Below are 12,853 nucleotides of genomic sequence, written 5' to 3'. Positions count from 1 at the left end.
AGTCTTTAAAAATAAAGACCCAACACAATTTTTATACAAGAATTATTAAAAATTATCATATTGAATTAATACTAACAAGAATCTTAACAAACAATTTTCAACATTCTCCAATAAATCATGAGCGAGTATTTACTTCAAATTTAGAAGAGGAGGTATGAGAATGAAAGAAAAATGACGATTTAAAACTGTGAAAGCAATGCTAATATACTATTTTTCTTTCTTTCTTTTTTTTGGATGAAATATGAATTTCATTAACCAAAATGCAGTAATTCGCTATAAAAATACAAGGCAATAGCCTACCACAACACCACCAAACAATCAAGCAACACAACAAATGATAAACTGCAGCAAAATAACTTGCAGTAATAAATCAACTACACAAAGCATCCCAATCCATCTATGCTTTACAATCAATCAATACTCTAATTTATACAAAGTATGATTTTTATTCCTTCCTTCCTTATCATACCAAGGGTTATAGGCGGACGTCTTCTTTAATGTCTAGCGCCAGATCCTTGACACTTTTTGTTAACAACACCAAATATTCTGCCATCCCTTTTCCTCAAAACTCGATATATATAAGTACTCTAGGCTAACTTGAACAAATTGGAGAGGAAATACTTACTCTTGAACCTTGTAACTGCCTACAAAACCTCCATCCTTCACTCCTTGATCTGCCTTGCCAATTGATAAAACTGTAGAATCTTCTTCCACAGAGCTTTTCTGAAATCACAATTAAAAAAAAGATGATCACGATACTCTCTATATTCGAACAGATGCTACATCATCTTCCATCTCAATCCCCCATTTCAAGAGGCAATCTTTCATTGACATCCTGTCCTAAATTGCAAGCAAACCGAAAACTATGCAAGGGAAACCAAACATATGATCTTAATATGAATATATGCATATATAGTTTATTTACAACGATGACTTTAATTACCGTTTCGAATCTTAACTAATTTCAAACTTTTCATTGGTCTCGTGAATTGCGCAAAGTAATGTCTTTTCAAGATGTTCCTTAGAAGGAAACTCAACTAAATTCGATTGATTGAAACTACATTAATCATAAACATACTTCTTATTAGCGAAAGAATGATTTGATGCTACAAATTATAAGTAATAAAAAACTTAAAAACCAAAAAATAAAAAATATCAGTAATATTGCAGCAAGCACAAACAATTATTTCTTATTAAAGAAAGAATGATCTAGGCCATTAGAAGCCTCAAAAATCCAAAATTTTCTAAATGTCCAACCTGAAATTAATTAGAAAGCTTTTAATTTTTTAAAGTGTTATTCTATTTATAACTAATCTAAAAGATATATTTTACATTTTTAACAAAGCTTACTCGAAATTCATATATAAATTTCATGTCTATATTGTATATCAAATTATCCAAGAATAACAAGGCAACTACTAGCAATTATCTAACAAGTTTTGTTATTTCTAGACATTATACATTGATTTTTGAAACTTCTTAAGGATTTTCGAGATGAGCCACTGCAGGGTATCCCTATAAACATTTTATTTTAAAGGCCGAAGAGGTCAAAATAATCTTTGAAGGGTCTAAATTCTACTTATTATAAAGGCATTTCTTACATAGTTAAATAGAACAGAAAAGAAATAGATCTTCAAGTTATTATTAGTTTGAGATTGTGCATTATATTAAAAGAGTTGAAATAACATTTTATTTACAATCTAAATCAAATCACCATATCGAAATCATGAAATAAATAAAGCAAATTTATATACTAAATCACAAAAACAAACTGTTGACACCCGTTTTGTTCGGGATTTTTATTGTTTTTATTTTTATTTTTATTATTATAATTATTAAATATTAGATATTAATTTAATTTTATTATTATTTTTTAGGTCATTAAAAAGACTCAATTTGGGTTTAAGCCCAATAACCCGAAACAAGCCCAACAAGCCCAAACCAAGCCAGTCGAGTCTCATGAGCCAGCTGTCCCTCCTCAACCATTGGAAGCATACCTGCAGCAAACAAGGAGAGGATTACAAAACACCATTCAACATAACGTGGGGAAAAACCATAAGCAACAACTGAATGAAATCGTTCGTTGAGAGGGGCATTCATCATCCGTAAAAAGGGAGGAACGAGGGAGAACCGAAATTTATCAAGCATCACAGACAAAAAAACGAAAAAAGGAGATCACACAAACAGAGGAGATTTCAGAGCAGTTTTTTTATTAGCAACACAAGGCTTTTCTTCTTTCAGAAATACAAAGTAGTAGAAACAAAACATCAGAACGATTCTATTTTTTTAAACAACGTTTTTCTATTCAAAGGGGGTGCTCGAACCAACAAAAAAAAAAGGAGAAAAAAGAGAGAGATCCGTTTACCTGGGTTCTGTTTCGGGTCTTCGCCGGAAGTTGGGAAGTTCTTAGCGTCACTGGAAGCAAAAAGAGGAGGAGCTTCGTCGGAGTCATCATCGGGGTGAGTATTCGAAAGATCCTATAGCCCTTTGGTCTTTGCATGTCCATTTTTAGGGTTAGATCTATGTTATATAGTGGATTAGGAGGTTTTAGTGTCATTTAGGTTTACTCGACTCTAAGTGCTCACCGGTGAATGGTGATAGAATGGTGGATGTGGGTTTTGAAAAGGTATCGGTTAAGGGTGTAGAGAGTTATGCTACTATATTCGAAACTAAAAAAACAGTGTATAAAAGAGGTTTATCCCTCGAATTCAAAGATTAATATAAACACAGAGAACGTTGACCAGGAACAAGTCCAGAAAAAAAGAAAGCATTTAAGAGGTATTTCTTTCATTTTGTTTATTTTCCAGTAGAGATGTGTGTGTGTGTGCGTGATTTTTGTGTGAAACGAGAACAAGGGTTAGAAGCTTACCGAGTCTGTTTGAGTCATCGGAGTCCAAGGCTGAGGCGTTGGGGATCCTTTGAGAGGCTTGCATGTAGATTATAAGTTTAGTTTTTAGATTGGGGTTTTTTAAAATAAAAAGAGTAAGAGTAATAGAGGGTCTCGATCTAGCTTACCTTGTTATGAGGGTGTCCATCGTCGGAGTCGAGGTCTCTTGAGGTCACCGGAAAGAGTGGAGCCAAGGTCTCTTCGAACCATGTTGTGTTTTGCATGTAGGTTCGGTTTTGGGTTCGGTCGAAGGAGTGAGCAGGAGTCGAGGTCTTCGGTCGTTTAGGTTTCTTCGGTGGTCTCTAACGGCAGTTGGAAGGACGAGTTACCACCGAGATACAGTGGTTGAGCGGCTAGTTAGGCGGGTTTTAAAGTTTTGGCCGTGAGAAATTTAGGAGAGAGAATGGAGAGGAAAGTGAAGAACGGCGGGGTAGCTGGCAAAAATGATAACTAGGGTTCTAATTTTAGTTTAAGCAGGGTTATAAGCAAAGAATAAAACGGCACGTTTTAGGGGAGATATTTTTCAGCACCTTACATGGGTTATTTTCAGAGTAAACCCTTCTATGTTCTGTTTTAATGCATTTTAATCCATGGTTTTTTCTTTTTAAAGTTTTTTGATTTTGCTACTGATCTTTATGCGTGTTACATCTTTATCTCATGGCATGGTTATTTAGCTTACTGGTTATTTTGCATTTAGTATACATGTATTTTTTTTATTTGCCGCTTTCATCTTTCGAGACACGAATGTATACATATGAATATATATATAATATAGGCTATGTGTAATATATTTTGTTTTGTCCATAGTTATTAATATTCACATATATTAAATATACTTTCTATTTGAAATATATGGTGCGTTTGTATGTTCCTGTATATATATATATATATATATTATAATTAAGTCTCATTTATGCCTTACTATTTTTACGCGTGCCAAGTATAACATGGTGAGCATTTTCTTTCGATCATTACAATCAAGTATAATAGACACCTACAATAGGTTATTTTAGGATAAATTATAACATGTATATATTGGTAACTAAATTTCGAGTGTATTAGTTTAGGTTTCATCATCCATTCGGGTACATGTCATTTTTAGTTAATATATATTATACCCTCATGTGCATAACTTGACCCGCATTACATAATTTGATTAAGGGTAATACCCTTTTAATTTAAAATTGTCTTGAGTGGCTTGTCTTAACTCATTAGAGAGCCGTTTTGACTATTTTAAATTAAAAGTGTATCCCGAAAGTGAAACAAAAAAATTGATTCGTCACTTAAAATTTGGGAACAAAAGGAAAGGAGATATTCGGTTATTTAAATTTTTCGAGAAAAGATTGTTACAACTCATCTAAGATCGGGTCTCGATATTTTTAAATAATCAAACATTCTTTATCTTTCTAAAATGACTCGATAATTTTAATTTAATTTATTTGGGTGCTTTTTAAATATTATAAAATTCACATATTTGTTTTATGGGATCAAAATTCAAATTAAGTTCGAATTTGTAAAGTTCATTGCAAAGACGTTAATTAACCGACTAGATACCGATTTAGGGCGATGTGGGGTGCTAATCCTTTCCCACGCTTAACCGACTCCCGAACTCGATTTTTGGTAACGCATACTTCAACTTGTTGTTTTAATTAAAATTAATTTTTATTTAAAAATGACAAAACGTTTTTGGGTGCCCAATCACACCCTAATCAACTATTGGTGGCGACTCTTCGAACCGTATTTTTCTATTGTAAAGGAAGTCCCAAAAAAATTTCGAAACGAAAAGTTTTTTAAGTCGCATTCACTTTTAATTAAAATTTAATCATAAAGAGATAATTAAAAATGGTGTGGTTTTGAAAATCTCACTTTCAAGAAAAAAATCGTTTCGACAGCTTGGCGGCTCTGCTGGGGACTTTTTTAAAGAGAGTCAGGCCGATAGTCGATTAATTAAGTGTCTTTGCAAATGAAAGTTATAAGTCAGTTATAATTTGGTTTTTTGATCCCTTGTTTGATTTTATAATTTTTTGTTTATAATTTGATTAACCAATAAATAGTTGTACTGACATGTTTGTTAATGGTTTTAGATTATTTGTGTGTTTTAAAAGGAATTTGGGAATTGATTTGAGTGTTTTTATTGTGTGTGTTTCGCTTTTCCTCACACTGCACAGTTGCATTATCATGACATGAGCTAAAATCATGCTCTGTCCAAATTAAGTAGGAGTGAGAGACTATGTCCTCGTGTGGTTTTCACCTCCCCATGGGATAGTGAATCGTTCATGGAGCTCACGCCTTATGGTCCTCGTGATGGTATTCACCTCCGCATAGACATAAGGAGGTGTGTTCCCTCGAAATTGAACTCGATCCCCTAAAGCCTGTGATGGGCCAGGATTGAGGGTTCGGCAGCCCAAGGGGGCACCGGCAAGGACAATTTGAGAACCTATTACTTTATAACTGAACCCAACATATAGTGAACATAGAGCCCGAACTTAGTTCGAGCCTAACTCGAACCTTAAGAGACCCATGAGGAGGGTATACAAGGAAAAGCTTTTTGAGTCATTTATTTTCGCTTTTAGAATAAATGCATGCGAACTAGAAATCATGTGGTTAGGTTTATTTGTCAAGCAATCATGCAAATTAGATATCATGCGGTTAAGATTTTTTGTGAATGACAAGGAATGAGGGTAGATATCATGTTGGGTAGGATTTGCTAAAGCATGATTGAGTAGCCAGGATGTGAGGGCAGGTTTTATTTAATGATTATGATAATTACTATCTTGTTGTTTATCTTATGTGTACTAACCCATTTTTGTTCTGTGTCTATTTTATTGTGATTTTATTGCATTTGCATCTTAATGTCATCAAAAGGTGTTAATTCGCAAGTAATTGACTAATAAGAAGGTCGGACATATTGAGACAAGAAATTCTCAACCATGTAGTCAAAACTGGATATCCAAAGATGATTGATTGGTCCATGAAGAATGATATCCGGTGAATGAAGAAATCTGAAGCTGATTGAAGACCTCCTTTAATGGGGCAAAGGTTAAGATGTTGACTCAAGATATAGATACAATCATACAAAGGACGAGAAGACCTTTAATAAAGACATGAAGACCACTTCGCAAGTAAGAATGAAGATTTCAAAAAGGATATCCGACATCATCAAAGGTGATAAAATACGCCGACAACTTTGGGTGCAATGTTAGATTCCATGAAGAGTACGACTCAAGGAAATGAAGAAATGAATAATCACATTTATATTTTGACTACATGGTGTACTGAATTCTTGTTGTCTAAATTAAGGTTGTTCTATGGTGGTCACTTTTGGAATTACCACTTTGTGCATTTGCATTTGCATTCTTATTATCTTTAATTTATTTATTTTGCTATTGTTGCTTTTTGTCATTTTGTTATCTCATTTGTACTAACTTGTTTCTATGTTGTTTTTGTCTTTGTTTGTATTGCATGATCATGACATATTCAAAAGGTGTTGATTTGTGAGTGATCATCATAGTAGAAGGTTTTCATGACGGACAAGGGGTTTTGTGATCAGACGGGCTATAATACAGCCAATAAATGGCATCCTAAGAAAGCTTCGAGAATAGTGAAGAGATCTGCACCCAAATATCGCATGGCTGAGGAAGAGAAAAAGGAAATAAGAGAGATAAAAGAGCAAATGTCCAAGATGATGGATAGAATATATGCTTTGTCCAAAGAAGAGAGACTTCTACAAAAGAAAAGAAAGAACTCAATGAAAAAAATCTCGAGGTGTCAAATACGCAAGGGACTACTTTAGAACATGTTGATTCTAGTCAGTATGAGAAATCAAGTACAATCATTGTTCGTATCAACAAGTTGTTTGGAAATCCCAAGGAAATAGTGGCAACTGTAGAAGTTCAGAAAGATGAAAAGAAGCCATGTAGTCAGAACTCGTTGGTGTTTGATAGTCTACTCCCAACGTCAGGGGAAGTAAAACTTGAAACTCCAGTTCAACCCAAGTTGAGAAGTGACTCTCGTTGTGATTTCATCCCAATATCATATAAGGAGTTGTATGATGAACTGTTGGAAGCCCGAGAAGTGGCCCCACATTATGTGAAACCTTTGCAACCTCCATATCCAAATTGGTATGACGTCAACGCTCGTTGTGAATATCATGTTGGAATTCAAGGACATTCCATTGAGAATTGTTCTACCTTCAAACATCGAGTCCAACTTCTTCTAGATCATGGAGTATTGGAGTTTGAATTGAAAGGACAACCTAGTTTGGTAACAGATTATCCTGTTGAGTTTGAACCAAAAGTAAGGGTATCAGTGAGGAGACCCAAGAGGAAGATTGTTTACCAAAATACGAAGCTCAAATTCTTCATTTAAGGAGTGAAAATGATAAACTGAGTAGAGAGATGGAAGCCATGCGAGATGGTTTTCAAACGATCAGTCAAGCTTTTAAATTTGTTGGTATAGGAAATATCTCAGAGGAGTGGATAATAAGGGTCGCTAAACTGAATAATAACGCTGAACAATGGAGAAAGAATTGCAAGGTGCACGAAGGCCAAGCGGAGAAGTTTTCTTATGATTTACAGATTGCATAAAAAATGCGCAATACAACTGTTAATGATTTGGGAAGATATCAAGTTGAAAATCAGATGTTGAATAGGTCCATTGCCAATATGGAAGTTTCATATCAATGCCACAAGCGGGAGAATGAAGCTGAGCTAGAAGCCACTAGAGCTAAGAACAAAACATTGATGAGGCTTGTAGATGATTATAGAGATCTTATACAAGAGCTTTATAACCATAAAGACTTTCTTACAAGGAAGATTCAACAAAAGTGTCTACATCTTCGAGAATCAGCACTCAATATAGAGGAAAAGGACAATGCCATGAAAGAAGTTATGACCCAAACAAGCAATGTGGCTCACAAATTGGTTGATTTAGCTGGCTTTGCAAGAGAATTAAAGCAGATTGAGGACTCAACACCCGAGCATGATTGGAAGCTAAATTGGCTTTTGAAGGAGATAGAAAAATTAGGAGTGAAAGATACCAATTATATGTAAAGTTTGTTTGATGTACCGAAACTTTTGTGTTCAATGAAAATTGTTTTAAGATGGTCACTCTGGAATGACACCTTTTTGCATTTGCATTTAGCATTTGCATTTGCATTGCATATATTTAAGCATTTTACATGCATTAGTTATGAAAACATGGAAATAACTTATTGGAGGTTATGTGACAGTAATACTGAGATCATTCATTCATACTACTCCTCATTGTTATGAACAAACAAATGGAAACAATGGAGCAATCTAATGAAGAATCACAAGATCAGTTACAAGAGCAGTTAGCCGAGTCACAGCATGATATGAGGAATCAAGCATCAGGTCCTCTGCAAAGTGTATCGAATCAAATGATCCAGGTGCTAGCAACCAAGACTGTTGATAGAGAGGAAATCGCTGATAAAGGATATCAGCCTCATCAGACTAATACGTCAAGAATGATACCTACCCTGAAGCATCTCACTCAAACCTAGGGAAGATCCTCATATATTATGAGCAATTTGAAGACAAATTCAAGTGGTTGAATGAAGCTATTAGAGATATGAAGGTTGTTAATGCCTCTCACAAGGAGTTAGAAGCTAGAGAACTCAGCTTGATTCCTGATTTGGTCATCCCACATGAATTTAGGGTGCCTAATTTTGAGAAATATTATGGCACTAGTTGTAACTTAATTCATCTGAAGATGTTTTGCAGAAAGATGGAAGGGTATTTAAATGACGATAATCTACTGATTCATTACTTCTATGATAGTCTTGTTGGGTCAGCTCTAGTGTGGTATAACCATTTGAACATAGAGCATATCAAGACATGGGTCAACCTAGCTGATGCTTTTTTGGGACAATATCGATATGTCAGAGGGTTAGCTCCAAAACGTCAAGACCTTCAGAAAATAAGGATGAAAGCTACTGAAAGCCTTAAAGAATATACTCTAAGATGGAGAGGAGTTGCAGCACAAGGTCAGCTTCCTTTGTTAGAAGAAGAAATCTTTTATATGTTTCACGGTTCTCTTCCAATTCCTTTCTTTGAATTAATGCTGGGAAAATCGACAAATGACTTCAAAAATCTTATGACAGCTGGGGAGTTAATTAAAGATGCAATCAACAAAGGAAACTTGAAAGTCACTTCCAAAAAACCAACGGATCAAAAGGAAAAAACTGATTAGGTAAATGAATGTCACATCTATAGCTCCCACAGCCGTAAAAGAAAAGAAGCAGCTAGTCGTTCGAATCGACCAATGAAAGCCCCACGGTCGAAAAATACTTTAAAACTATTCCAAACTTCTATCTCGAATTTGTATCCCCATTTGATTAAAGGTCTATACCTTACTCCAAGGCCAATAAAAGTGCAACCAAACCCTTATGCACACAGCTACGATCAAGATAGTGTCTATGATTTTCACTTGGGGGCATTGGGGCATTCTACGGGAAATTGTAGGCCGCTGTTAAAGAAGATAGAGACGGTTGTTGAAAATGGGACGTTGACATAAGAATTAGTGAAACAGTGGATGATGAGCTCGAGTGGGGCATCAAAGCACAGTATGTAGCATCCGTTTAGGTTAGGTGTTGCTACATTAGATGAGTAACGGGGCATCCTAATTAGGAAGAAATCATTTCATATCTCGTGAGGCTTTATTCCATTTGCAGTATCTTGTTTGAATTTATTTTTCATCATTTCTCATTTTTTTGTAATGATATTTAAATGAATTTATGTTACTTTAAATATGGTGAGCATGGAATTGAAGTTGCAGACATGAAATTCTTTGAATATCGACTGAATTAAAAACTCTTTAAATGATCGAATTTCTATATCTTTGACAAGGTGACATGATTGAAAACTAATAAAACAAGGACATTGACCTTACCCCAGAAGATACGCTCGAACACTATACCCTTATCGTGCATGGATCAATATAACCTTATCCTCTCATAAGGGAATGAGCAAGAGGTTTGGTATTCAGGTATGCATAGGAGCAGACAACGTGGGGCATCTTTTGTGTATGACATTACAAAACTGACTAGACCACACTTATGTTGAAGAGTATATAAAGAAACAAACTCAAACAACCAATAGTTTAAGAGTATATAAAGCAACAACCCCAAACAATCAATCGAAGAAAACAAATTGAATACAAACCCAAAAAATCAACCGAAGAATACAAATTGCAGGAGAAGGTGGAACACTTACATTTCCTCTTACGACCAACAGGGAAAGCACAAGCAAAGTAACGACTAACAGGGTGCAATATGAAATCTTGATTTTTGATGGGTTCGAAAGACTAAATTGCTTTAGGATTAAGGTTTTGAAAATAAAATATTGGAGACACAAAGTGTTGATATCCATGGAAAGAAAATAAGAATAGATGAAAGATAAAGTACCTTATCAGTTCACTACCACCGTCATTGAAAGAACGACTATATCGTTATCACCGCCGGTGAAAAAATAACGATGACGATGCCATCGATGAAAGAAAAAGGGAATTGTAGGATGATTCTGTGAAGATACAATTAAGAAGAGAAACGTGTAAAATGACTTACAGAAAATAAAAGGACAGGTCATTTTACGGGAAAAGCTTGAGTTGTTACGTTGACTTGTAAAATGAATTAAAATGAATTGCTTTGACCAAATTCATTTTACCCCGCCAAACACAGGAAAGTGAGTAAAACACTTTCCGTAAAATCAAATACCTGAAACAAACACATCATAATTTGCATTCTTAACTTATTCACTCATTTTTATTTTCTTATCAAATGAACACAAACGAGTCAATTGAATATCCTAACATCATCAAACACAATCACCTTAAGCATGATACACTAATTTTCAACAATTACATAATTATGCTTTAATTTCTCAAGTCTTGCAAAATAGGCTCCTAATACTCTCCAACTTGTTTTAAGCTTGATTCGTCAAGTAAAGCTCATTTCCAATCAATTCTAATCATTCTCAATCAAATTCAAAGCAAAACAAATCAAATTCAACCAAGTTCCTAACATATCCATCAATGACCAAATCACCAAACCAATCCCACCAACAATTTTTATTCAACCTTCATGCTTAATTATAACTCTACAACACTCCTAATATCAAAATCTAATTTAATTTCATCAAATTCTCAACTCCCCTTCATCCACCAAAATCAAAATTTTCACCATTCAAGCATGAAACCAAGAAATAATTACACCAGGTTGTAGAAAATTTAATGGGGATTATTTTCTTATTTCACATTTTAGCTCAAAATCTTACTAAATTTGATCAAAAATGGAAAAGAAAAGAAATTGCTCTCTTTAGCTATGAGTTTCAGCAACTTGCTGGAGAAGAAGAGACCACCAAAATTTATGAAAAAAATCCCCTCAATTTTGACTTTTAAAACCAATAAAATAATTTTTTATTCATTTTGGGCCAAAAACCCAAATTGTCATTAATGAATTCTCTAAACTACAACCATGCCATTCCATTATCTTTATTTTAATATTATTAAATAGCTGTAAAAATCTCTTCTCTCAAATTTTCTTTTTGACCCTCCAATTTTTTCAAAATTTCATTATCTCACTTTATAGTGTAATTCTCACCAAATTCCACCGATCTATCTTAAATTTTTCTATTTAAAAATATCCATATAATTTTCCAACCAAAATCTACCTTCCTGCAAATTTTTATAAACTTCTGATTCGATTTAGTTATCTGAATAATATACATAACTTTATCCTTTAATAAAATTTTATGCAAAATCCGACCAAAAATATGAAACCTACTAAAATAAATATCTTGGACGGCTGAACTACTTATTCACAAATCCAAAATATAACTTTTGAAAATTTACATTGTAATCCCTATACTTTTACAATTTTATACTTTGGTCTTCAAACTTTCAAAATTCACACTTCAGTCACTAATGAAATTTTTGGGTATTACATTTTGCAACTAGCTTTGGAGAAGGATTTTGTCCTTGTGCGGTTTGGATAGACACATTCGTGGCTGGGACGAGAAGATAACGTGAGCATGCTTGCATCTTTGGGGAAGTCTCTTCTTGCTTTGATTTTGAAGCTTGGTTGGAGTAGGTTCATGTACTCTATCTGGAATGAGAGGAATAATCGGATTTTTCGCAGGATTCATCAGACATTGATTGCATTGTGAAGGACATTTGTGAATTTATAAGAATTAGGCTTATTCATAGATGTGTCGATATGAGAGACGGGATACATGTTAAACTTATCATATTTAACAATTTCATTTTAAAATAGATGTCTTTCTTAAAATCTTATTACCTTACCAAAAATATAATGTTTTATTACACGTTTTTAATTTATATATAATCTGATCATAATTTCTTGCTTCATGAATAATATTTATATATTTTCTTCTTATTATTTATCAAAAAAATATCGGCAACATGATAAAAGAAACTTGCAATTTAATCCATTTAATATTTTCAGATAGGGTCCCAATCATGACGTGGCAACTGAGCAACGCCGTCAAATGAATCATCTAGGTTTCCGTTTCTGGCAAACGCAGTCCACATTACAAAAAATGGGTCAATCAGTGAAATGATCACTTTTGTTTCATAAATATTTACTTTTAATCATTGATTTTAAAAAAGTAATATCTCATATCGATACATCTAGAATATTAATTTTTAACGCTTAAAATTTATATGGAATTATAATTTAAACCATTTAAATCAATGACTGATTCTTATAAATTGGTATATGTATCGATATAAGAATTTATAAGAACATTAGTTTTGTTTCATAAATATTCACTTTTAGTCATTGATTTATAATGTTTCAATCATGGAACATTAAATGTTGTTAATTTAATGAAGATGCACATTAGTAAAAGAGGTTAAATTTTATAAGTGAATTAGAAATTCCACAACGACCGTCGAAGACAACAGATGGTGGTTGAAACTGACCTG

The 12,853-nt window shown here is 33.8% G+C and overlaps 1 protein-coding gene across 10 annotated transcripts; it reads right to left on the bottom strand.

The window, feature by feature from the left end:
* Positions 1–456: 456 nt before the first annotated feature.
* LOC120158501 lies at positions 457–3,328 on the bottom strand. Of its 10 annotated transcripts, none has more exons than XR_005519239.1 (4): positions 3,016–3,328; positions 2,870–2,926; positions 2,366–2,415; positions 457–723 (listed from the first exon to the last, which is right to left on the bottom strand). XR_005519239.1 is itself a non-coding variant. In XM_039169319.1 (4 exons), the coding sequence occupies exons 1-4, from the start codon at positions 3,033–3,035 to the stop codon at positions 622–624; spliced, it is 324 nt and encodes a 107-aa protein (XP_039025250.1). In that variant the 5' UTR covers positions 3,036–3,328; the 3' UTR covers positions 457–621. The 10 variants fall into 10 exon arrangements, 4 of the variants coding, with proteins under 4 accessions (XP_039025250.1, XP_039025253.1, XP_039025249.1 ...); XM_039169319.1 differs by having other exon boundaries at positions 2,366–2,520; positions 2,870–2,916; XM_039169318.1 differs by lacking the exon at positions 457–723 and adding an exon at positions 1,829–1,997 and having other exon boundaries at positions 2,366–2,520; positions 2,870–2,916.
* Positions 3,329–12,853: the final 9,525 nt, after the last annotated feature.

The sequence above is a fragment of the Hibiscus syriacus genome, unplaced genomic scaffold (genome assembly GCF_006381635.1).
Source record: "Hibiscus syriacus cultivar Baekdansim isolate YM2019G1 unplaced genomic scaffold, ASM638163v2 tig00111318_pilon, whole genome shotgun sequence".
Classification (NCBI taxonomy): Eukaryota; Viridiplantae; Streptophyta; class Magnoliopsida; order Malvales; family Malvaceae; genus Hibiscus; species Hibiscus syriacus.
Note: the sequence above shows the minus strand (reverse complement) of the source record. Positions and strands in the feature narration are given on the sequence as shown.